Below are 27,633 nucleotides of genomic sequence, written 5' to 3' on the forward strand. Positions count from 1 at the left end.
AGCGCTGTAAATACAAATTCAGGTACCCTATGCGCCGGCGCTGCACGCATCGAGGAGAAGCCAGTTGCGCGCATCATACACGACAAAGAGTCAGTCGCCGAATACTCGGAGTCCACATATGCAACAGGGAGTTGCTGGATAGACGGTCCTGCTTTATGTTTTGCTTGTCGGTGTTTGCCAGGTGTTTAAACATTTTTGGGATAGGAACGGCTCGTGGCTTTCCAAGATGAACCAAACTGCCGGCGTTTCGCACCAAGTGAAATGCCAGTCTTCTGTGTCTACGAAGGCTATGGCCAAGGTATGAACTTTATGTCTCCAAGGACAGGCATAAGTGAAATTAGTTTTAAAGATAATTATTGTCCGATTAAGCTTGCATTATTATGCTTGGGTTATTACGCAAAATAGAAAGAAGTTCCATGTGAGCAATTCTATGCGCAAAAGTAACTTTGTGGTGATGGAGACCAGAACTCTTTGGGCTGTCTTAAATTATTATTATTATTATTATTATTATTATTATTATTATTATTATTATTATTATTATTATTATCGATCATGTTGATGTGTGGCTATTAACTTGACTTAATACTCTGTTTTGTGGCTGCTGTTGGTTTTCGATGGGGATGGGTTTGAGAAATGTTGCAGTACTACCACATATATTAGGCTATATATTGAAGATCAATTTCACCCTATAGCAGTATGTTGAATACTGTTCAGCATGTTAAGCAAAATGTTGAAGCCAAATGAAAATATTTTGTGGAATAAATGGCATTGTAGCTACACACAATGCTGCAGTACAGCCATTTAAAATTCAGGAGAGCGGAAGAAAGAGGGGGAAATATGCTACCAATATCTCCCTTTGAAAAGTGCATATCGATTCTACCCACCACCCAGCCACTTTAATGTTAATACAAAATATGATGATAAGCAGCATTCATTTTGTTAAGCCACCATACCTATAGGCTATTATTAAATTACCATTTAAAGCTTGACAGATTGCCATAATTAGGCTATGTTGCTTTGGATTTTGTATATGATGTCTCTAGGGAATTTGGGCCAGATGGACCTGTTGTTAAGAGTAACTCAATCAATGTTCATCAAGATGGTGCTCTGTGTCTTTTGGCAACTGTTTGAGTAGGTATCTGTCTCTCTCATGGGAATGAAAGTAAAGCAGAAGAAATAGGTACATTCTTTACTGGTGTAATTGTGCATTATTTTACTCTAGCCTACCAGGGAAATGCCCCATTTGGGCTGTGTGGATATTTGAATTATTTCAAGTCTTACTTCACTTCCTGTGCTATATTGTGGTTTTCAGATGATGGAGCATTTACTTTATGGTGCTTGTTGTGTCTGATCTTTTTTGTTTTTATGCTCTCAAACTATTTGTCACTGCAGCTCCACAGTGTCTCCATCCTTGCCTATATCAGTAGGCTATTGTATCCGTACAATGCAATGGGAACCAGTCTGCATTGTTGAAGGGGTGAACATTTGTGTTGATGTGCATAGTATACGGTCTGCCACAGTGACTCAACAGTTATTGATTTTGCAGCGGGTTCTCCATCCCTTTTCAATTTCAAACTCCTATGGGTCATATTTTGTTGGAAGAAACTGTATTGATATTTCCCTTCAACATGCATGTATACATATTTTGGGAATGACATACAAAATAGAAATGTGCATGTAGTTGATTGCAATCTGTTGGTGTATACATTACTCACTGACAGCCCTTCTCTCCACATATTTTGTTGATTGTAGAATGTGTTAGAAAGCTGAAACCCCATTTTTCAGACATGCTGAGTAGCTTGTCTTGGGCTGTCAAATGTAAACAGGTTGCATCATGAAGTCTTTGATTTCTTAGACATAGGATTACACATCTTGGGTCTTATATGCAGTGGCATTAAACATTTTAGTCCATAAAGACATTAGAGGAATTTCAAGCTAACCAAGTTGGTTGGACGTCACATGCTTCTTGTTGGTATTGTATTTCGCTTTTAGCCCTGATTACAGCGACACAACCCCTGCCAGCAACAGTACTATTACCCTGTAATGGCACAGGCCTGCCTACGTAAGTGTTATTAGCCTTCTGCCATATACAAGACCACATTAGCCACTCTCCATAGAAACTGGATGCTTTTCTAAGGGTTAGCAGTGATTTTGTGAGTGAAGGTCAATCACTGACTCACAACTCGGCAAGTATAGCTGGGTATAGGCTCCATCAGCGACTTCATGCTAAAACATCTGTCCATAGGCTACGACTGCTAAATGTACTCATGGCGTAGTCTAAATGATGCAAGATTCACATCAACATTCAAACATATTACATACAATTAAGGTGGTTTTGGAAATTGGTGTGGGTGAGTGTGAGTGTGTGAGTAAGTGAGTGAGTGAGTGAGAGAGAGCAGTTTGGCATGTGTATATGTGCTGGTGGACAGCACGCGGTGCTGAAATAGTTTGAGCCTCGTAGAGACTAAGCAGTGCTTGAGGACAGTGGCATGGTGCTGAAATGGGACAGAGCACTATGCTGACTGACTCACCTCTATTTCATGTGAGGAAAGCTCAGGTGCAACCTGAATGGGAGTGAGACACTCCAAGACAAACGGATCTCCACTGGACCTTGATGTATTGAAACATTACGAGTATTGACGTAGTGAAAGACCCCAAATACCCATAGTGGGCTATTTTCTTTCAGAAAACCATGTTCCATATAGAGTACAACTTGTGCTGAATTCAAATTGAGGGCACAACAGCATTTCAAACCCCAGATAACATAGCAGCAACTATCCCTTCATCTCAAGCAAACCTGTCCTGGATCCTACATTAGATCCAATTTACCATACTGTAATACACTGTTGGATTAACTGTTAGGCCACCTCTGTCTCCCTTCCAGTGCCTGATCTCCCTCCTGTCAGTGTTTTGGATCCTCTAAACTGCTCCCATGTCTTCCTTCCTCTCTTCGTCTTTATACACACAATCCAATTAAGAAGAGGCAGCAGATTTTTCGTGGGCTTTCACTCTTCGAGGCTCCTGCTGGGTTTACGAGACCAGCACAGTCTCCGGGCAGCTGCGGCTCACGTCATCCAGTCCTTAAAAGTGACAGGTCCATCCAAGCACAAAAACTGAACCGGCCCCATCAGAAAGCAGGAAGCCAAGGCTATAGTGGCTGTAGTAATCTGGGATACCGCAACCACATTACTGGTGATGTGATAAGAGCACAAGAATATTGTCCAATAGCAGGGCTGGCTGCCATATAGGCGTAGGGTACTATTATGGATTTACATCCCCTTCTCACTAAAGGGTGTCTTTTCTGTTTAATTAGCAGTGTCCGTATGGAGTTGTAGTTTATTAAACAGTTAGAGGAACTGCTTGCATGCTTACCATCAGCTCTTTATGATGATATGTGTGATTGTATCAGACCTTCTGGAATTCTCACCCTGTTACCTTGCAGGCTATGTAGGACTGAAGACTGTTTTGGGCTGATTTTCCTTCAAGATCCAGACAAATAAGGCTATTCATAAGTAGATGAAAGTTGGGTGAGTTAAGAGGTTTGCACTTCCCCCCGTGCCCAATACTGCACTCACAGCCACTTACAAACTGAGAAACTGAGAGAAAGCAATCACAAGTCACTCTCATGTACACAATTCACTTGCAAAGTTCAATAACCCAAACCTCAGCTATTCACTGTTTGAGAGAAAGCCATTTTGAGTTTGAGAGAGCATTTGGGGAAAGTAATTGCATATCAGACAAACAACATTTATAGATGGTTAATTGAGTTTACACAGTGGGGGAAGATCATTAATTATTAATCATGCTCATTAAATAATTATAAATGACGGCACATATTTAGTAGCTATTAAACAAGCACAGCGAGAGAGAAAAATATGCCACGTTCGCATTTCTGTAGTAGATGCTATGTTAACTTCATTGTACCATGTGGATATATAGCATATCATAACATTAAACCATTAGATAGGCCTATCACTTTGGCTTTGGCATATCTTCTTCATATTTTCATGTTTTTGGAGTAGTATGGGAATGATGCTGACATGTGATGATGTGAAGTTGTACTGAAGGCTGGATAATGAAAGGTCACAGTGAGGGGAAGTAGGGGTTAATGGATCCTATAATGGAGGAGTGATGGAAGCCAGTAACTCTGAATAATGGGCTGATAGGATTGAGTAGGACTGAGGGTAGTGATGGGGGAAAAAAGACAGGGCAGACTGGAGTGAGATATAGGACTGTGTGTTTTCATGACGGAAGGATGTGATGAACTAAAAATGATGAGTGAAGATGAATCAACTGTGGTGACCCAGCGGGCAAAACTGGTTTCACTGACAACGTTGTGACGTCTTTTATGACGTCATGGTCAGGTGGTGTACTGGTTGTAAAAGGATGTTTTGTTAACTTGTTTTTAGCAACCAGAAAATATGTCTTAATCTGGTTGTAATCTGATTATCTGACCAGAAAACAACCAAAACATGCTGTCATGAAAAATATGTCTTTATCTGGTTACAACTAGATAAATACGTAATTAAGACGTCATGGGACAACACTTTACTGGGGATGGTAATGATTGTGGTAATATAGTAGTGTTTGGTAGTATTCTTCTGTAAAAGTGTTATTTTGGTAGTATTCCTTTGTGACATTGGCATATTTCAAAAGCTAAAATCCATGAAACATGGAGGAACTTCCTGTTCGGACAATTTTAAAAGTCCAAGTATATACAGCATACTTGCCTATACAACATCTGCTTTTTCTCTAACCCACATGAGACACCCAAAACACCTTGGATCTTGAATATCAGAGCCATCTTTCAATATACCATCTACCTTCATCTCTGCAGCTAGCTCTACTTCCCTGGTCCCAAACAACACCAATGGTGTGTTATTGAACCTTTGAGGCACTCCCTGTGCATTCTCTCCCCTTGCTAAGATCTATCAAATAAATTGTCTTGAAAAACTCCCAGTAACTGACATGTTGCAGGCTGCCTGCTCGACAGCCATCCTCAGCGTTTGATCGATTGCTCGAATTTGTCTCATAAGAATAATTGCATCGCCTCTCCAGTCTGTGACTCTATAAATTATAGTCGGCATGCCAACTGATCTCAATATATTCTCTCCCCGCAGTGCATCTCTCATTCTTTCTCATTCTCTCTATTCACTGAGGAATGGGTGATAAATGTGTTACTAATTTGTTTTTTTTGTTGAGACATGTCTGTTGTTCATTTGTATATCAGTGCCTATTCCCAAGAGGTGTCTTATTTGTCCCTATATCAAAGATTACACCTAAACCAATACTTGTTATAAAAAAAAACATGTCAGGATGTAACATACCATTTGTCAAACTACTGTCTGACCGGTAATAATCATTCTTTGGTTCTCTTGAGTTCTCACAACAGGTACTAATGACTTGAACCCTGAGGCTTCCTAGGCTTCATATTCTTTAGATTCCTGAAGTATATTATAGCCTCGGAACAGAACTGACCATCCCTTAGGTGCAACTAGTTTTTAGAGCCTGCTGCAAAGTGGACTGATGTGAATATGTCATGAGCTGTTAATGGGGGCCATTGGGGGCTGTGCTGAGGTGTGATTAAAGGTTTTTTATGAAATGCCAAAGCTTTGGACAGTTGAGCTGAGAGGTCTGTAGACCATTAATTCTTATAATATGACACATATGATGTTTAAAAGAAGGCAGGAAAGATTCATTTTATAAATATTAGACTTTACTTCGTAATACCTCCTCTTTAAAAGCTTTTTACTTTAGTATTCTTAGTCTTTACCACGGTAAGTTGTAATTGATCTGGTACTTGTGTAATCTATTTTAATCTTAACTGGGCCATCTTTGAAGATCTTTTTATACTCCCAACATTTTAGATCCCTTTGAAGATGACTTATTTTGCCGATACCACTCTGATCATTTGTTACGCTATCTTTCTGATGTCAGTAGTTATGGTATGATGTCTTTGGAGATTGTCAACCATGATATGGTGACATCTCTTGCCATGCAGACTTCTAACTCTTTTGTTAAGCATGAGGGTGTCTGTGCAGAGAGCAGTGATTTGACATAAATGGGCATAAAGTTGGCAAATCAAAAGTATTCTTTTTTTGACAAACATTCACACTTCGATTTCCAGAACATTTCTAGTGGCAGCTCCTCAATACTTGCTGATGTTGCCAATCCAGTTTGTGACTCTGTTGAGACAACGGAAATCTATTGATGATGTAAACCATGTATATTCCCCTTACCTTTACTCAGTCTCCTTTACTACACATATTTAAATTGTGCGGCTTTTCTCAGTGACTATACTTTTCAATTGATGCAGATTTCTACTTTCATAAATGACTACCCCATCTCTGTACTCCACACATATAATTATCTGTAAGGTCACTCAGTCGAGCAGCGAATCTCAAGCACAGATTCAACCACATAGACCAGGGAGGTATTCCAATGGTTCGCAAAGAAGGGCACCTATTGGTAGATGGGTAAAAAAAAAACATACATTAAATATCTGTTTGAGCATGGTGCAGTTATTAATTACACTTTGGATGGTGTTTTTCTAAAGGAAAACTTGGTTCAGTCTGCTTTCCAACAGACACTGGGGACAAATTCACGTTTCAGCAGGACAATTACCTTAAACACAAGGCCAAATTTACAATAGCGTTGCTTACCAAGACAACATTGAATGTTCCTGAGTAGCCTAGTGAAATCGGCTTTAAAATCTATGGGAAGACTTGAAAATTGCTATCTAGCAAATGATTAACAACCAACTTGACAGAACATGGAGAATTTCTTAAAGGCTCGATTCAGTCTTATGCAGCAACATTTGTAGCAACATTTGAAATTGTTTTATTTACATTGGATAAAAGTAGAGACTCAGTGCTAGAAAATTGAATATCATACACTACAGTTGAGGAACAATGGGAAAGTCATTCTGCTTTGAAAGTTAATAAACTTGTAACCTCACTTTTGAGAAAATGGCCCTTGAATGTTTTGGTAAACCTACTGGAGAGCTCTTCTTTGTCTACACCCATTCAGCATCGTTCAATATTTTACTTCCACTTTGACATTACAGAGTTTCTTGTCTGGATCGTTGCCAATTTGTTTGAATTAAATACATTTTAATCCCACTTTGTAACATTACAAAATGTGGAAAAAGTCAAGGGGTGTGAATACTTTCTGGATGCACTGTACCTGCATGAAAATATTCAGGAGAACAGCTACAAAACGTCTCTTTTTAAAGCCATGTGTATTCTGCTCACGTTATCACACAATGGAGTGCTGCAGAAAGATGAGATCAAGACCACACAGAGAAAATGTTGAGTTTCTCAAAAGGTTTATGTTTTGAATGTTTGACAAGAGGACACATTAGCTGAGACTGCAAAAGACAACTGACATGTAAAATGTGTCAGCGAAAGCACCCCAGTTTGCAGCACATAAAGACGGATGACTAGAGTTATCCCAGAGAGGTGAAATATGCTGGAGAGATGCTTTAGTTTCTATGTCAACGTGTGGCCATACAGGGGCCAGTAACAAAGTTTGTACTCTAGCCATCTTGCCTGTCCAAATCTAACCTGTCCAAAGGTAACAAGATTATACAGACTTATGTGTTTTTGGATCCAGGTAGCTCTGCAACCTTTACTGAGAAGCTGATGACAGAGTTGCTTGCATCTGAAGACAGAGATTCTTCTAAGAACAATGGGACAGGAGAAATCTTTGAGCAGCTACAAATTCAAGGACCTAGAAATGCATAATCTTACAGCTGCCAGAGGTGTACTCTCAGGGAGAGATTCCTGTCACCAAAGAAAACATCACCTCACAGAATAACATAAAGGAATGGCTTTATCTCAATGAAGTGAAGTTGCCCAGTATTGAATGAGATGTTGGACTGCTTGTTGAAGTCAACGCCCCAAAGGCACTGGAACCGTAGACAATCATTAACAGTCAACGTAAAGGTCCATATGTGGTAAAGACTCTCCTTGGATGGGTGGTCAATGGTCCACTCAACAGCAGCACCAGCGTAGATGAACATGGAAGACAGTGCATGACATCAAATTGTATCTCCATTGCAAACATTGACGAGCTCCTTGTCAAGCAATACAATCAAGATTTCCCAGAGAAGCGTCACAATGAAAAAAGTGAGTTTTCTGTTGAAATTTGTATTTATTTAACCTTTATTTAACCAGGTAAGCCGGTTGAGAACAAGTTCTCATGTACAACTGCGACCTGGCCAAGGTAAAGCAAAGCAGTGCGATAAAAAACAACAACACAGAGTTACATATGGAGTAAACAAAACATAAAGTCAAAAATACAACAGAATATATATATATATACAGTGTGTGCAAATGTATCAAGTTATGGAGGTAAGGCAATAAATAGGCCATAGTGAAAAATAATTAGAATTTAGTATTAACACTGGAATGATAGATGTGCAAGAGATGATGTGCAAATAGAGATACTGGGGTGCAAATGAGCAAAATAAATAACAATAAGGGGATGAGGTAGTTGGGTGGGCTAATTTCAGATGGGCTGTGTACAAGTGCAGTGATCGGTAAGGTGCTCTGACAACTGATGCTTAAAGTTAGTGAGGGAGATAAGAGTCTCCAGCTTCCGAGATTTTTGCAGTTCGTTCCAGTCATTGGCAGCAGAGAACTGGAAGGAATGGCGACCAAAGGAGGTGTTGGCTTTGGGGATGACCAGTGAGATATACCTGCTGGAGCGCATACTACGGGTGGGTGTTGCTATGGTGACCAATGAGCTAAGATAAGGCGGGGATTTGCCTAGCAGTGATTTATAGATGACCTGGAGCCAGTGGGTTTGGCGACGAATATGTAGTGAGGACCAGCCAACAAGAGCGTACAGGTCACAATGGTGGGTAGTATATGGGGCTTTGGTGACAAAACGGATGGCACTGTGATAGACTACATCCAATTTGCTGAGTAGAGTGTTGGAGGCTATTTTGTAAATGACATCGCCGAAGTCAAGGATCGGTAGGATAGTCAGTTTAACGAGGACATGTTTGGCAGCATGAGTGAAGGAGGCTTTGTTGCGAAATAGGAAGCTGATTCTAGATTTAACTTTGTATTGGAGATGCTTAATGTGAGCCTGGAAGGATAGTTTACAGTCTAACCAGACACCTAGGTATTTGTAGTTGTCCACATACTCTAAGTCAGACCCGCCGAGAGTAGTGATTCTAGTCGGGTGGGCGGGTGCCAGCAGCGTTCGATTGAAGAGCATGCATTTCATTTTTTCTAATGTTTAAGAGCAGTTGGAGGCTACGGAAGGAGTGTTTTGGCATTGAAGCTCGTTTGGAGGTTTGTTAACACAGTGTCCAATGAAGGGCCAGATGTATACAAAATGGTGTCGTCTGCGTAGAGGTGGATCTGAGAGTCACCAGCAGCAAGAGCGACATCATTGATATACACAGAGAAAAGAGTCGGCCCGAGAATTGAACCCTGTGGCACCCCCATAGAGACTGCCAGGTCCAGACAACAGGCCCTCCGATTTGACACATTGAACTCTATCTGAGAAGTAGTTGGTGAACCAGGCGAGGCAGTCATTTGAGAAACCAAGGCTATTTAGTCTGCCAATAAGAATGCGATGGTTGACAGAGTCGAAAACCTTGGCCAGGTCGATGAAGACGGCTGCACAGTACTGTCTATTATCGATCGCGGTTTTAATATCGTTTAGGACCTTGAGCATGGCTGAGGTGCACCCATGAGCAGCTTGGAAACCGGATTGCATAGCAGAGATGGTACGGTGGGATTCGAAATGGTCGGTGATCTGTTTGTTAACTTGGCTTTCAAAAACTTTCGAAAGGCAGTGCAGGATGGATATAGGTCTGTAACAGTTTGGATCTAGAGTGTCACCCCCTTTGAAGTGGGGGATGACCGCGGCAGCTTTCCAATCTCTGGGGATCTCAGACGTTACGAAAGAGAGGTTGAACAGGCTAGTAATAGCGGTTGCGACAATTTTGGCTGCTAATTTTAGAAAGAAAGTTTCCAGATTGTCTAGCCCGGATGATTTGTAGGGGTCCAGATTTTGCAGCTCTTTCAGAACATCAGCTGTCTGAATTTGGGTGAAGGAGAAGCAGTTGGGGCATGGGCAAGTTGCAGCGGAGAGTGCAGAGCTGGTGGCCGGGGTAGTGGTAGCCAGGTGGAAAGCATGGCCAGCCATAGCAAAATGCTTGTTGAAATTCACGATTATTGTAGATTTATCGGTGGTTAAGTGTTTCCTAGCCTCAGTGCAGTGGGCAGCTGGGAGGAGGTGCTCTTATTCTCCATGGACTTTACTGTGTCCCAAAACTTTTTGGATTTAGTGCAACAGGATGCACATTTCTGTATGAAAAAGCTAGCCTTTGCTTTCCTAACTGCTTGTGTATATTGGTTCCTAACTTCCCTGAAAAGTTGCATATCGCGGGGGCTATTCGATGCTAATGCAGTACGCCACATGATGTTTTTGTGCTGGTCAAGGGCAGTCAAGTCTGAGGAGAACAAGGAGCTATATCTGTTCTTAGTTCTGAATTTTTTGAATGGGGCATGCTTATTTAAGATTGAGAGGAAAGCACTTTTAAAGAACAACCAGGCATCCTCTACTGACGGAATGAGATCGATATCCATCCAGGATACCTGGGCCAGGTCAATTAGGAAGGCCTGCTCGCTAAAGTGTTTTAGGGCGCGTTTGACAGTGATGAGGGGTGGTCGTTTGACCGTGGACCCGTTACGGACGTAGGCAATAAGGCAGTGATCGCTGAGATCCTGGTTGAAGACAGCGGAGGTGTATTTAGAGGGTAAGTTAGTCAGGATGATATCTATGAGGGTGCCCATGTTTACGGATTTAAGGTTGTACCTGGTAGGTTCCTTGATAATTTGTGTGAGATTGAGGGCATGTAGTTTGGATTGTAGGATGGCCAGGGTGTTAAGCATATCCCAGTTTAGGTCACCAAACAGTACAAACTCTGAGGATAGATGGGGGGCAATCAAGTTCTTCAAGTTAGCATCAGACTCTGCAACACTGATGGATTGGCATTACCACCTTCAACTCCCTTTTCGAAATCATAGCAGCAAGCCCTTAACCTCATAAGGAAGTTCAACAATGACAAAGTGTTATTTGAGGACTACAAAGGTTTTATGAATGAGGTCATTCGGAAAGGTCACGCTGAAAAGGTACCAGAAAACCAGCTGCTTCGTGATGATGGGCGAGTGTGGTACATTATACATCATGCAGTCTATCATTCAAGAAAGAAGACTATCCGTGTGGTTTTTGACTGTGCTGCTTCATTCAAGGCCACATCTCTCAACACGGAGCTCCTACAAGGCCCAGACCTATCCAACACACTGCTTAGTGTTCTGCTCAGGTTTCAGCAGGAGCCCATTGCCTTGATGGCCAATATTGAGGGCATGTTCCATCAGGTCAGAGTACCACCTCAGGACATTGACTTCCTTAGTTTCCTGTGGTGGCCTGATGTTGATGTAAGCCAACAGCTGGCAGAGTACAGGATGACAGTCCATCTATTCGGTGCCATTTCATCCCCCAGCTGCACTTAAGAAAACTGCTGAAGATAACATTGGCAAGTATGACGAGAAGGCTCTCGATACCATTAGAATGAGCTTTTATGTTGATGATTGTTTGAAATCCATTCCCACAGACGGTGAAGCCATCACCCTGGTCAGAGACCTCAGAGCTGCTGTGCTGTCCTGGCTTCATTACCTGCAGTGGAGAAGGTGAAAGACATGAAAGAGCTTGACCATGAGAGAGAGAACTTACCTGCGGAAAAGGCACTGCGTGTCCAGTGGGATGTGGAGGATGACACACTTTGATTCAGAACAGTCATGAAGAACCGACCACACACTAGAAGAGGGATACTATCTTTTGTCTGCTCAGTGTATGCCTCTGGGATTCCTTGCACCTTTCATCCTGACAGCAAGGAGAATATTCCAGGAGATGTGCAAATCCAACTGTGGCTGGGATGAAGAAATACTAGATGTTTTTTTCTCAGCAGTGGAAGAAACAGCTTGCAGATCTGAACCAACTGACTGGTTTCTATGTCAACAGATGCATCAAACCAAGTGGCTTTGGCAAGGTGATATCTGCACAGCTACACCATTTCTGTGACGCAAGTATTGTAGTATGTGGTGTTGTGACCTATCTACTGCAAAGAAACACCACAGACGATCCCCACATCAGATTCATCATGAGAAGAGCGAGAGTGGCCCCGCTAAAGCAAATTACCATCCCCCAACTAGAGCTTTCAGCAGTAGTTCTTGCAGTATGTGTTGATACAATGTTGAAATCAGAGCTTCAGATTCAGCTGGAAAAATCAGTCTTCTGGACTGATAGCACATCTGTGTTAAGCTACATAGCCAAAGAAACAAGAAGGTTGCACACATTCATGGCAAACAGAGTCTCAGTCATCAGAGGTTTGTCAAAAACTACTTAGTGGCGGTATGTGAGCTCCAAAGTCAATCCAGCAGATGATGCGTCACATGGCATGACGGCAGAATCTTTCCTGAAATACAAGAGATGGATCGAAGGTCCATATTTCCTGTTGAGGGTGGAGCCACAGTGGCCAGAAATGCCAAAGGAGCTGAGCCCCATCCCTTCTAAAAAAAGACATCACTGTCAATCACATAGTGGTGAAAGAAGAAACGAGCCCAACAAATCAGCAAATAGAAAAATATTTTCACAGTGTAGCTTGAAAATTGGCAATTGTTTGGATGCTGAGAGTAAAGACAACACTACAGCAAAGAAAAGTCAGAAAATAAAATAGATCCAAAGCAACCTACTTCCTGAAGGAATAAAATGGACTTCTGACTCCCATCATGGAGGTGTGTGGGAGCGGCTGATACGCCAGGTAAAATCCATTCTGACCTCAGTCATGAGAAAACAAACACTGGATGTTGAAGGCTTACAGACAGCTTTCTGTGAAGTGGAAGCTATCCTGAATGATCGTCCAATCACCACAGTGTCTGATGACCCCAATGATCTGGAGGCCCTCAGACCGAACCACCTTCTACAACTGAAAGGTAAACCCATCATGGCACCAGGGCTATTTCAGAAGGAGGACTTGGATTCCAGTTAAAGATGCAAACAGATTGAGTATCTGATGGACCTGTTCTAGAAAAAATTAATCAGCGAGTACCTTCCATTAATGTTCCATTTTCTCATGACTGAGGTCAGAATGGATTTTACCTAGGGTATCAGCTGCTCCCACACACCTCCATGATGGGAGTCAGAAGTCAAATTTATTCCTTCAGGAAGTAGGTTGCTTTAGATCTTCCGAGTGGCGCAGCGGTCTAAGGCACTGCATCTCAGTGCTTGAGGTGTCACTACAGACCCCCTGGTTTGATTCCAGGCTATATCACAACCGGCCGTGATTGGGAGTCCCATAGGGCGGCGCACAATTGGCCCAGCGTCGTCCGGGATTGGCCGGTGTAGGCCGTCATTGTAAATAAGAATTTGTTCTTAACAGACTTGCCTAGTTAAATAAAGGTTAAAAATAAAATAATAATAAAATGCAGGAGTGCCAAAAATGGAACCTATTAAAAAGGAGTCTCACCACAGATTACATTATGCTAGTAGTGAATGATAGCACCACGCAACTCCTGATTGATTGCCAGGGTCATCAAACCCTTCCCTGATTCTAAGGGTCAGGTAAGGAGTGCACTCCTCAAAACCAAGACAAGCATCTTGAAGCGACAAATCAGCAAGCTGTGCTTGCTGCAGGAAGCAACAGAGGAGGACTAACACATAGAGTATACTGACACTTTACAAAGACACCGACAAGGCCCCTGGTGGGTCCCAACAAAGGACTAACACACACACAAATAACTATGGACTTGAGAAATATGAAAAAAAAGGTATGATGTTTGAAATATATTTTGGATTTATTGAAAAGAAAGAAGAAGAAAAAAAAAAAAGTATTCTTGGATTCCTCTCTTTTATTGGATTGTGCGCATTGGAATTATCCCCAGGTCACTAGTAAGTGGAATCAATAACTGTTTTGGTATTTGCCACTACAAAATGTTGGTACAAATACCCTCACAGCTTATATGCAGATACATACATACAGTTGAAGTCGGAAGTTTACAGTACATATAACTTAGCCAAATACATTTAAACTCTGTTTTTCACAATTCCTGACATTTAATCGTAGTAAAAATGCCCTGTCTTAGGTCAGTTAGGATCACCACTTTATTTTAAGATTGTGAAATGTCATAATAATAGTAGAGAGAATGATTCATTTCAGCTTTTATTTCTTTCATCACATTCCCAGTGGGTCAGAAGTTTACATACACTCAATTAGTATTTGGTAACATTGCCTTTAAATTGTTTAACTTGGGTCAAACGTTTCAGGTAGCCTTCCACAAGCTTCCCACAGTAAGTTGGGTGAATTTTGGCCCATTCCTCCTGACAGAGTTGGTGTAACTGAGTCAGGTTTGTAGACCTCCTTGCTCGCACACGCTTTTTCAGTTCTGCCCACAGATTTTCTATAGGATTGAGGTCAGGGCTTTGTGATGGCCACTCCAATACCTTGACTTTGTTGTCCTTAAGCCACTTTGCCACAACTTTGGAAGTATGCTTGGGGTCATTGTCCATTTGGAAGACTTGTTTGCGACCAAGCTTTAACTTCCTGACTGATGTCTTGAGATGTTGCTTCGATATATTCACATAAGTTTCCTTCCTCATGATGCCATCTATTTTGTGAAGTGCACCAGTCCCTCTTGCAGCAAAGCACCCCCACAGCATGATGCTGCCACCCCGTACTTCACGGTTGGGATGGTGTTCTTCGGCTTGCAAGCACCCCCTTTTTCCTCCAAACATAACGATGGTCATTATGGCCAAACAGTTATATTTTTGTTTCATCAGACCAGAACACATTTCTCCAAAAAGTACGATCTTTGTCCCCATGTGCAGTTGCAAACCATAGTCTGGCTTTTTTATGGCAGTTTTGGAACAGTGGTTTCTTCCTTGCTGAGCGGCCTTTCAGGTTATGTCGATATAGGACTTGTCTTACTTTGGATATAGATACTTTTGTACCTGTTTCCTCCAGCATCTTCACATGGTCCTTTGCTGTTGTTCTGGGATTGATTTGCACTTTTCGAAACAAAGTACGTTCATCTCTAGGAGACAGAACACGTCTACTTCCTGAGTGGTATGATGGCTGCATGGTCCCATGGTGTTTATACTTGCATACTACTGTTTGTACAGATGAACGCGGTACCTCAGGTGTTTGGAAATTGTTCCACAGGATGAACCAGACTTGTGGAAGTCTACAATATTTGTTCTGAGGTCTTGGCTGATTTCTTTAGATTTTCCCATGATGTCAAGCAAAGAGGCACTGAGTTTGAAGGTAGGCCTTGAAATACATCCACAGGTACACCTCCAACTGACTCTAAAGCCAATACATTATTTTCTGGAATTTTCCAAGCTGTTTAAAGGCACAGTCAACTTAGTGTATGTAAACTTCTGACCCACTGGAATTGTGATACAGTGAATTATAAGTGAAATAATCTATATGTAAACAATTGTTGGAAAAATTACTTGTATCATGCGCAAAGTAGATGTCCTAACCGACTTGCCAAAACTATAGTTTGTTAACAAGAAATTTGTGGAGTGGTTGAAAAACGAGTTTTAATGACTCCAACCTAAGTGCATGTAAACTTCTGACTTCAACTGTACATGCAAGCACGCACGCACACACACACGCACCCACACACAAACACACACATGTCTGCATACACATATCTATGTGTTTGTACATTGTTAATGTCCTTATACACTTTTTCTTGCACCGACTCTAAAAACTCTCACAGTATAGTCAATATCGGGTGCACTACACAGGACTCCTGTGTGTGTGTGTTGATGAAAATGCAGGCTTCATCAACTTTGTCACAAAGTCTATGCATTCACTAGTACAGCAAGATGGGCAAAACAGCCCCTGAATACTAATGAACTTATGTTCCTTGTCAACAGAAAAACATCACATCCTGCATTGGAAAGCTAGAACGAAACAATCACCTTTCAACAGAAAAATAACACATCCTGCATTGGAAAGCTAGAGCAAAACAATCACCATCCAACATAATATATTTCCAAATGAATAATTTGCTGAGTACTGTCTATGTCATATAAAAGGGATAGTTTTCTGAAATGTTAAACCAATCTCAATATTTTTTTTTTACTTCTAGAGGCTTTATGAGTCTGTCATAGAATTACAGAAACTACAGAAACCCCTGTAAAGTAGACAATGCATGGAATGTGGTCCTCTGTAGCTCAGCTGGTAGAGCATGGCGCTTGTAACACTAAGGTTGTGGGTTCGATCCCCGGGACCACCCATACATAAAAAATGTATGCATGTATGCACGCATGACTGTAAGTTGCTTTGGATAAAAGCGTCTGCTAAATGGCATATTATTAATGTGAATATGCAAACTTGGCCTAAAATGTTTTTTAAACTATCTCTTTAATTCAAGCCACTAGCAAAGCATTATGGCCTATAATAATGTATTGAACCACAATGAAGGTGTCACATCCAGTAAGATTAGAAGCAAAGCAAATTCTCTGGAAATCTCGTAACCTGCCAGGTATCGTGCTGGGTAAGATTACAACACCAGCAAATCCTATTTTACCGTGAGCTTATCCTGTCAGTGGAATTTACTTGTTTGGATGGGCTAGAGGTAGAGATTACACAGTCTGATTCGTAAAACGGATGAGACAAACTGAGTGGTTTAGAAAATACCATAGTTTGTACTATAAAGGAACTATATCCTAATACATTAAACACACACAAACGATCACACACAATTACACACACAATCACACTGTGAGTGATGACATCATATTGCTGAGTAGCTCTGGTCCAGGGTTTTAGTGCGCATTCCTCTACTAACTCCCTTTATCGATGTGTGCTAAACGCCATGGACAGGACCAGAGCTGAGATGGCAGATCCAAGAGAAAGTTGTGCAGTTCCAGTACAGGCCAGCAGAGGACAGAGTATTCCACCTGGCTGCCCATGGTGGTATCTCACTTTGCAGTCTTGAAGAGGGGCGGAGGTGACTGAGAAGAGGGTGTTGGGGTGGGTGTTTGGTGTAGTGCCTTTAAGGTGAAACTGAGATTCTCTGTCTAACATCTTAATTGCTAAGCTGGCACCACCAGCGCCCGGGGACACAGGACGTTTCCCTCTGACACCCGGTTCCTTTTCTCTCACATCATCCTCCTACGGCACATTGATCTGTAAATACACGTGCAAGGCCATACACACATACACATATATACATATCAACCATTTCTATAGTAGTTTCAGAGATGACTCTCTCACAGATGACAATCTCTCTACCTCTCTCTTATACTCTCTCTTCAGAGCTTTCTTCCACAGCCCCAGGCCGACTGAAGGAGAGTGGTGGTACCTGCATGCAGTGATAGGATACAAATGTAGTCATACAGTACCACTGGTACCACTGGTTTTACTTTAAAGTTCCTGTCTCTTGATAAAGTAATTCATGTGGAGTTCTTACACCTCCTACCAAAGTAGAAACACCAATCAACACCTTACTGACACTAGAAGAAGAAGGGAAGAACAGAGGAATAAGAAAGAAGGAGGAAGATCCTCTCAATGAACAACACCAGGATCCCACTCTGTTTGAGTAAGAGACAACCCTTCTCTTTCTCCACTACGATTGTGGAGCTCCTGCCAACCAGCTTTGCCAGAGGGCAGAGAAAAAATGGGTGCTATTCTCAGCAGTCGATGGCAATGGACTGTCTGCCCCTTACTCCATCGCTCATTTCATATTCTGTTTAAGGTCTATCCTTTGAGCAGCAGAAGGCTGTGGTATAGCCTTGTAAGTTGTGACTATTACAGTGGGGAAAACAAGTATTTAGTCAGCCACCAATTGTGCATGTTCTCCCACTTAAAAAGATGAGAGAGGCCTGTAATTTTCATCATAGGTACACGTCACCTATGACAGACAAAATGAGAAAATATTTTCCAGAAAATCACATTGTAGGATTTTTAATGAATTTATTTGCAAATTATGGTGGAAAATAAGTATTTGGTCAATAACAAAAGCTTCTCAATACTTTGTTATATACCCTTTGTTGGCAATGACACAGGTCAAACGTTTTCTGTAAGTCTTCACAAGGTTTTCACACACTGTTGCTGGTATTTTGGCCCATTCCTCCATGCAGATCTCCTCTAGAGCAGTGATGTTTTGGGGCTGTCGCTGGGCAACACAGACTTTCAACTCCCTCCAAAGATTTTCTATGGGGTTGAGATCTGGAGACTGGCTAGGCCACTCCAGGACCTTGAAATGCTTCTTACGAAGCCACTCCTTCGTTGCCCGGGCGGTGTGTTTGGGATCATTGTCATGCTGAAAGACCCAGCCACGTTTCATCTTCAATGCCCTTGCTGATGGAAGGAGGTTTTCACTCAAAATCTCACGATACATGGCCCCATTCATTCTTTCCTTTACACGGATCAGTCGTCCTGGTCCCTTGGCAGAAAAACAGCCCCAAAGCATGATGTTTCCACCCCCATGCTTCACAGTAGGTATGGTGTTCTTTGGATGCAACTCAGCATTCTTTGTGCTCCAAACACGACGATTTGAGTTTTTACCAAAAAGTTCTATTTTGGTTTCATCTGACCATATGACATTCTCCCAATCCTCTTCTGGATCATCCAAAACCCAGAAGAGCAAACTTCAGATGGGCCTGGACATGTACTGGCTTAAGCAGGGGGACACGTCTTGCACTGCAGGATTTGAGTCCCTGGCGGCGTAGTGTGTTACTAATGGTAGGCTTTGTTACTTTGGTCACAGCTCTCTGTAGGTCATTCACTAGGTCCCCCCGTGTGGTTCTGGGATTTTTGCTCACCGTTCTTGTGATCATTTTGACCCCACAGGGTGAGATCTTGCGTGGAGCCCCAGATCGAGGGAGATTATCAGTGATCTTGTATGTCTTCCATTTCCTAATAATTGCTCCCACAGTTGATTTCTTCAAACCAAGCTGCTTACCTATTGCAGATTCAGTCTTCCCAGCCTGGTGCAGGTCTACAATTTTGTTTCTGGTGTCCTTTGACAGCTCTTTGGCCTTGGCCATAGTGGAGTTTGGAGTGTGACTGTTTGAGGTTGTGGACAGGTGTGTTTTATACTGATAACAAGTTCAAACAGGTGCCATTAATACAGGTAACGAGTGGAGGACAGAGGAGCCTCTTAAAGAAGAAGTTACAGGTCTGTGAGAGCCAGAAATCTTGCTTGTTTGTAGGTGACCAAATACTTATTTTCCACCATAATTTGCATATAAATTCATTAAAAATCCTACAATGTGATTTTCTGGATTTTTTTTTCTCAATTTGTCTGTCATAGTTGACGTGTACCTATGATGAAAATTACAGGCCTCTCTCATCTTTTTAAGTGGGAGAACTTGCACAATTGGTGGCTGACTTTTTTTTCCCCCATTGTATGTATATGTTTGTACCATGAACACAGGGAGTATATATATTAAGGCCTCCTCCACATTCACCTTGTAAGAGAAGACAAAGAACACATCCTCCATAACTTCAACAACTTCAGAGGTAGTCTTTGTCTGCTATATGACAGCATAACTAACATCAGGCATTGACCAAAACAACCTACTCCGTTCTCCTTTGTTTAATAGTGTATGTTATTTAAGGTTCAGAGAAATTGATATGTCTCAATAGGCTCTATAGGGGAAGCTGTGATACATGGTTACATACTGTGTATGACCTATTCAAGTACGAAATTATGACTAATACGTTTGTGTATGAATTCAAAGTGAAAGAAGAGGTCCATAGGTAGGCTATGCTACATGTTGCTATGCAATGGAACACCTTTCTAATACATTTTTGAAAACATAGGGAAGACAAATATTTTCTTATGACCTGAATTCACACAGTTAATTCTGCACCCAAAAATGCTACAGAAGTTATAGGAATCGTATTAATGTTAAAATAAAAGTTACATTATTCTGATATTGCCCTGTGGATAACAGCATAAATAGTAAATTATTGTTTAAAGAAAGAAGTGCATCACTCCACACACACGCCTGTGTATGCAAAACACAAAAATGAGGGGGAGACAAAAGAAGCGCATCCCAAGATGCAACACCTTCAACTGCTTGCGCCTCAAAGCCATGTTCTGCACAACTTCCCATAAGTCAAGTGTCAACTCTGTTTTGGAGCATTTGAGTCAATTGGAGGTGTACATGTGGATTTATTTCAAGGCCTACCTTCAAACTCAGTGCCCCTTTGCTTGACATCATGGGAAAATCTAAAGTCTGGTTCATCCTTGGGAGCAATTTTCAAACGCCTGAAGGTACCACATTCATCTGTACAAACAATAGTATGTAAATATAAACACCATGGGACCACGCAGCCATCATACCGCTCAGGAAGGAGATGCGTTCTGTCTCCTAGAGATGAACGTACTTTGGTGCGAAAAGTGTAAATCAATCCCAGAACAACAGCAAAGTACCTTGTGAAGATGCTGGAGGTAACAGGTAAAAAAGTATCTATATCCACAGTAAAACGAGTCCTATATTGACATAACCTAAAAGGCTGCTCAGCAAGGAAGAAGCCACTGCTCCAAAACCGCCATAAAAAAGCCAGACTACGGTTTGCAACTGCACATGGGGACAAAGATCGTACTTTTTGGAGAAATGTCCTCTGGTCTGATGAAACAAAAATATAACTGTTTGGCCATTATGACCATCGTTATGTTTGGAGGAAAAAGGGGTCTGCTTGCAAGCCAAATAACACCATCCCAAACCTGACTCAGTTACACCAGCTCTGTCAGGAGGAATGGGCCAAAATTCACCCAACTTATTGTGGTAAGCTTGTGGAAGGCTATCGAAACGTTTGACCCAAGTTAAACAATTTAAAGGCAATGCTACCAAATACTAATTGAGTGTATGTAAACTTCTGACCCACTAGGAATGTGATGAAAGAAATACATGCTGAAATAAATCATTCTCTCTACTATTATTCTGACATTTCACATTCTTAATATAAAGTGGTGATCCTAACTGACCTAAGACAGGGAATATTTACTAGGATTAAATGTCAGGAATTGAGTTTAAATGTATTTGGCTAAGGTGTATGTAAACCTCCGACTTCAACTGTATATCACAGCTTTGTTAAATACTCTATTCTCATTGGGCAAGTTGATGTTTAATAACTTAAGATAACCACATGATTACAAAAGTCCCTTCAATAAAAAGTGTCTGTTTACTTTACTTTCCACATACATGGTAAATAGACTACCACGTTTCTCATTTGACTTGTTGTTTCCCCAAAGGATCAGGTTTCCTCCGTCAACCTAAGTCATTTTCATGTCTTTAATTAATATAAAACTGACACAAGATAAGCATCTAGGGGCAACTTCTATCTACACCGAACAAACCACGGTTGCCATGCGGGTATAGTAGGCTACAGCTCTAGACATTAAAGTAGCCTAACCTATACAAGGTGCTCTTCTAACAGGGTATGGCACTTACTAAACCACAGAGAAAAACAGCCAACACTTTTGAAAATTTTTGAATAGATGTTTAAGGCATTATTCATTGAAGGAACCTGAAAAAAAATGTGGGTTGAAAAAACATTGGAATTACTAAAGATTTTATTAACAAAAGGCTTGCATGTTTTAGCATAGGGCTTTTACCTAGGTGTGCATATTAGGGACAATGACACCCTAAAGGCTTTGGCAAGTGCGCTAGTCCAGTGTCACTTTGATTATGCATGCATATCATGGTTCACCAGCAGCCTCAAACATCTAAATAATAAGCTACAGACGAGCAATGTTGGAGTGGCATTGACTAAAATACTATAGAATAGAATAAATATATACATATGAGATGAGTAAAGCAGTATGGAGATGAGTAAAGCAGTATGTAAACATTTCTAAAGTGACTAGTGCTCCATTATTAAGGTGGCCTGTGAGGGCCCTGGCTGTTTCCTGAAGTCCACGATCAGCTCCTTCGTTTTGTTGACGTTGAGGGAGATGTTATTTTCCTGGCACCATTCCGCCAGGGCCCTCACCTCCTCACTGTAGGCTGTCTCATCATTGTTGGTAATCAGGCCTACTACTGTTGTGTTGTCTGCAAACTTGATGATTGAGTTGGAGGCATTCGTGGCCACGCAGTCATGGGTGAACAGGGAGTACAGGAGGGGGCTGAGCACGCACCCTTGTTGGGCCCCTGTGTTGATAATCAGCGACGTGGAGGTGTTGTTTCCTACCTTCACCACCTGGGGACGGCCCGTCAGGAAGTCCAGGACCCAGTTGCACAGGGCGGTGTTCAGACCCAGGGCCCCAAGCATAATGATGAGCTTGAAGGGTATTATGGTGTTGAAGGCTGAGCAATAGTTAATGAACAGCATTCTTACGTAGTTATTCCTCTTGTCCAGATGGAATAGGGCAGTGTGCAGTGCGATGGCAAATGCATCGTCTGTGGATCCATTGGGATGGTAAGCAAATTGAAGTGGGTCTAGGGTGTCAGGTAAGGTAGAGGTGATATGATCCTTAACTAGCCTCTCAAAGCACTTCATGATGACAGAAGTGAGTGCTATGGGGCGATAGTCATTTAGTTCAGTTACAGTGAGGGAAAAAAATATTTAATCCCCTGCTGATTTTGTACGTTTGCCCACTGACGAAGAAATGATCAGTCTATAATTTTAATGGTAGGTTTATTTGAACAGTGAGAGACAGAATAACAACAAAACAATGCAGAAAAACGCATGTCAAAAATGTTATTAATTGATTGGCCACAGGTGGACTCCGATCAAGTTGTAGCGACAGCTCAAGGATGATCAAAGGAAATTGGATGCACCTGAGCTCAATTATAAATGTCATAGCAAAGGTGTCTGAATACTTATGTAAATGAGATATATCTGTACTTCATTTTCAATAAATTTGCAAATAAATCTAAAAACATGTTTTCACTTTGTCATTATTGGGTATTGTTTGTAGATGGGTGAGAGAAAAACATATATTTAATCAATTCTGAATTCAGGCTGTAACACAACAAAAATGTAGAATAAGTCAAGGGGTATGAATACTTATATTGTTGTTGATTTCATTTTTACATTTTGTCCCCTCGGAGAGTGTGCACTTTGCCACCGTTTACCAACCATGGCAAAAAGCTCCTGCCAACCGGCCAAATAGCAGCATTTCTGTCGCATAATTACAACTTTGTCACATGTCATATTTGAAATGCTGCCGTGTTTTCATCCTGTCAAGATGGCAATATGGGTTATGTACATGTCAATCAAATCCCTTTGTGTTTATGGATGGCATATTTCACATGCAAGCCAGAAGATAAATGTGAACTGGGCTATGGCGTAAAAGAGATATAAATATAATAATAAAGGTGAGTTTGACATTTCAGCTTTTGATTTTTTGTTAATTTGTAAAACCGTAATTATACTTTGACATTTTAAATTCAGGATGTAACACAACAAAATCTGTAAAAAGTCAAGGGGTGTGAATACTTTCTGAAGGCACTGTAAGTATTCTTCTCCTTTACAGTTTCACCAGCTGCAGTAGTGAAACTGCTTCCTCCCAGGTTGGAGGCTGAAGCTTGGGATCTGAAGCATTGGTCTTTAGAACAGCTTCGTTACCAGTAACAAAGTCTTGAATATTCCTGAATATGGGATCTGAGGCTATCCTAGCCTGCCTCTTAATGAAACTCACCAAGTCTTTGAAACTTGCTCTTTGCTCAGTTTCTTCTTGAATGTCACATGCAGCTGATGTACACTTGTCTCTGAGTTTGAATGGTAGTTTGGAGATGATACTTCTCATGTTGGATGGTGTATTCATCTCTGTCATGTACTGAATATCTTGCATTACATTAAGACAACCTCTCAGAGGAGCCTTACCATCTTCAACTCTAATGGGTGACCAGCCCAGAGCCTTCTCCATATAGGTAGCAGTGATCCTCATACCATTACCAAAGTTTTGCTTTAGGAGCCTCTTGGCTTCCATATACCCTCTTGCAGGGTCCATATGTAAACAGCTGCGAACAAGGTCTCTTGGTTGCACGCTGGTATACTGTTCTAAGAAGTACAGCTTGTCTTGGTAGTTTTGCTGTTGATGCCATGATCAAAAACTCTGATGAAGGATTGATAATACAAAGGATCACCTAAACACACTGGTATCTCTCTTACAGGAAGTAGAGACAGTCGTTGTTGTTTTTGCTTTTGTAGAACACTGAGAAGCATCCTTTGATTGCTTTCATCTGCACGAGTTCCAATGTGTGGCGACATCTGCTGACCTTGTTGGTAACTGCTGGTGGCCACTCTTTGGGCGTGCACCAGGACCAGAAGATGTGGGATTAGGGTTATATATGGGTTTGCATGTCATCATATGTTGGCTGTATGTCCCTTGCAGTGATGCTCCAGGGGTTGAGGGATTGAACCTCTCCAAAGTTCTTGGAGCCCTTGACATAGCCTCCGCATAAACATTCATACCATCTGTTGGTGTCCTTACATTGACTTGTGCTGATGCTCTATGTTCTCTGTATTCACCAATGACTCTCAACTTGGCAGTGGATGCTGCAATTTCATTTTCCAATTCCTCCTGTTTTGCTTTCAGCTCTGCCAACAGCTTTGCTTCTTTTTCAAGCTGATGATTCATTTTGAGCCCTTCTGCACGAGCCAATAGGGCTGCATTTTTTGCTTCAGCTCTTACGAAGAAGGAGGTTGAGGATGCTGTGGAGAGCCCATTGATCTTCGTGATACATATGAAGTACTGTCATCAGGTTGTACATCTATAGGAACCTCAGTAGGAGTAAAACCTGCAATTTCCATTTATGTACATTTTCAAGAAATTAATTAAATAACTAGATATCCTGGTTCGAGTCCAGGCTCTGTCGCAGCCGGCGGCGACCGGAGGCGGCGCACAATTGGCCCAGCGTCGACCAGGTTAGGGGAGGGTTTGGCCGGCAGGGATGTTCTTGTCCCATCGCGCACTAGCGACTCCTGTGGCGTGACATGGTCGCCAGGTGTACAGTGTCAAGAAGCAGCGCGGCTCGGTTGGGTTGTGTTTCGGAGGATGCACGGCTCTCGACCTTCGCCTCTCCCGTGTCCGTACGGGAGTTGCAGCGATGGGACAAGACTGTAACTACCAATTGGATATCACGAAATTGGGGAGAAAAAAAGAAAAAAGAAATGATTTGAACCTCTGCATTTCAGGATTATACCAATCAACACGGTCATTAAACTTCTCCTGTTCAGACAATAGCATTTGCACAGAATGGTGAAGCTCTGTGAATTCCTTCAGAATTTCATTTTGCATCATTTCCACATTTGTCTACGTTTGTTAATGAGAGCGTTGATTTCATTCATTTTTTGTGTCAATACACCAAGCTTAGCTCTCCGAGAGCCAATCAGTTTCGTAAATTTTTGTTCAGCAATCATGACGTCATCACTTGCACTTTCAAGCGTTTGTGGCTTCTCATCAGTAATAGTTTCACTCTCAGCCACATCCGGCTGCTCATCAAGCTTTTTGTCTGCCATTCTGACAGCACGGTAAGACACAGTTCAACACAATCCAAGTAATAAAAAGCAGGAAACACAACTCAACAGGTGTTTTGGATTGTTTCAGTCGCGTTAATCTGACGCATTGATGCATTGTTTCCGTTCACACGGGCGGCAAATCATGCAGCCGCGCTCCAGAATTATCACACAAACAAATCCACAATGCCCTGTGAATTCCATACACAACAATGAACCCTCCGAGACGAGAGGCAAACAAGCAACAACAATTTGTTATTCGCTTTAGACAGCGATTACTTCGGCAGATATCTCTGCACATCCATTCATTGTCTCTTTTACTCACGGTAGTAACCGGGTCCAGTTGCGTCCAATCATTGGCAGTCGCCATACCCTAGTTAAGGACCAAAAATGTAAAAGTAGACTACAAAAATTACAATGTTTAGTATATTGAAAGGCTGCCTTTAGGACCATGTGGAGCATCGCTGAGAGAGAAGCTGCCAGCCTGCACACCTTTCTCTCACTTTAAGAAAGTAGGGAGCAGAGACAGTGCCAGGCAGTTTGCTTTGCCAGTCAGCCATTTAGGCTTTACGCCGATTGATTTGAATTTGATATCGGCATTTGAACTCTGCCTTGTAAGCCTCTCTGCCAGCTTTCACATTGATGTCAGAATAGGCGGCATGTCCAATAGGCTAGGGGCTTCCTCTAAAGTACATTTAACTCAATTATCCAAAATTTGCTATATAATTACTTGTGCTTATACACAAATAAATAAAATATTCAAAATACTACACCAGAGAGCATGATTTGGCCACAGAGAATCATTAGCTTATTTTAAAAATGAGCTGTGGATTGTTTTAAGTGTGCAATTTGGGCAGTGCGGATGGCAAATTTCCTACCAAATAGCTGATTGTTAAGTTGCAGCAGTCAGTGAAAAGCAGTTAAATAGGCTTAGGCCTGTTGCAATATTTATACAATCATAGAAAAAACATAGTTTAGAAAGCAAATTGCTATTGCTGAAAAGAGAAGACAAAGAAAATACTAATCTGTCTCTAGTTATCAAAACTCTCATCTCCCATTTGAGCAAACAATACCTTATTGGCACCAGTGGAGAGCATCGGCCATATGCCCAGTGAGTGCAAACATATTCACTGTCTTCATCATTGGATCAGTATCACTGGAACGTTTTTTGGGGGACAATGATTTCCTCCTCCAGGCTAGATAGACATCATACTGTACAAATTATGTCTCCCCTTTTCGTAGGCCTAGATTAGATTGTTGCATTTAAGACGAGGTCATTTTTACTGATCTGTTTGTCAGTGTCAGCAGAGTAGGCTACTAATTTGTGACATATTAAAAAATATGTTGCTTATGTCTCTAGTCATATAAAGTGTAGTGGAATTGCATGAAATGTGTTTATAAGTGGTCAAATTGTTCCAGTGCAAAGGAGAAGAAACGTCTCTGATTAGGCTTGTCTAAACATCAGACTGTTACCATGGTTACTTCATGGATATCAATCTGAAAGAAGTTGCTTTAAAAAAGATGCAATAATGTTGAATACAATTATATTTGAGGTTACTTTACTGGTTATACATGCTGTTGGTCCATTTGGCGGTAGGTGGGGGAGATAGGGTATCCACAGGGAAATGTTGTTTACCCAACTTTTTGCAGCGCCGATAGGTTCTGTAGCTGGTATTTTTAATCTGGACGCATTGCATGTGATGTACAATATGTAAACAATAGCCGAATGTAGCCAAGCTTAGTCGACCAAAGCACGTTTTCACGGAAGTGTTTTCAAATCGGGCAGTGGTTAAGTTAGGCTCGGCCATATTGTGCAAGTGTTTGTCAGGTGTGAATCAGTATTGAAAACAAAAACACGAAGTAAAAACCGATATATTACTGAAAGTCATTTTAATAACACTACTCTGTGTATATTTTGTCTACATTTTCGAGCAGCAGAAGGACACACAGGCAACCGGTAGAGCAAGTTTAAATGTAATTTTATCAACATTCTGGCTTTTTAGGAACATCTACACAATGTTGCACACAAATGTCTACGGCTGTATATACCAATTAATTTTGATTAGGCCTACACTATGTTACTACGCACTTAGGCCTTATATTGTTCAGATCTGTCTGTT

At 41.5% G+C, this 27,633-nt stretch overlaps 1 protein-coding gene across 1 annotated transcript in view; it reads left to right on the forward strand.

Annotated features, from left to right (window-relative positions):
• Window positions 1-226: 226 nt before the first annotated feature.
• The window catches only part of LOC311143509 (inactive dipeptidyl peptidase 10-like), a gene marked incomplete at both ends in the record, with an annotated part of 296,708 nt that continues 269,301 nt past the window's right edge, over window positions 227-27,633 (forward strand). The window contains one exon of the mRNA XM_084179335.1: window positions 227-298. Coding sequence (XP_084035461.1) covers window positions 227-298 — 72 coding nt within the window. The remainder of the gene's footprint in view (window positions 299-27,633) is intronic.

This window comes from Coregonus lavaretus, assembly GCF_964263955.1.
Source record: "Coregonus lavaretus genome assembly, chromosome: 16".
In the NCBI taxonomy this organism is placed as follows: Eukaryota; Metazoa; Chordata; class Actinopteri; order Salmoniformes; family Salmonidae; genus Coregonus; species Coregonus lavaretus.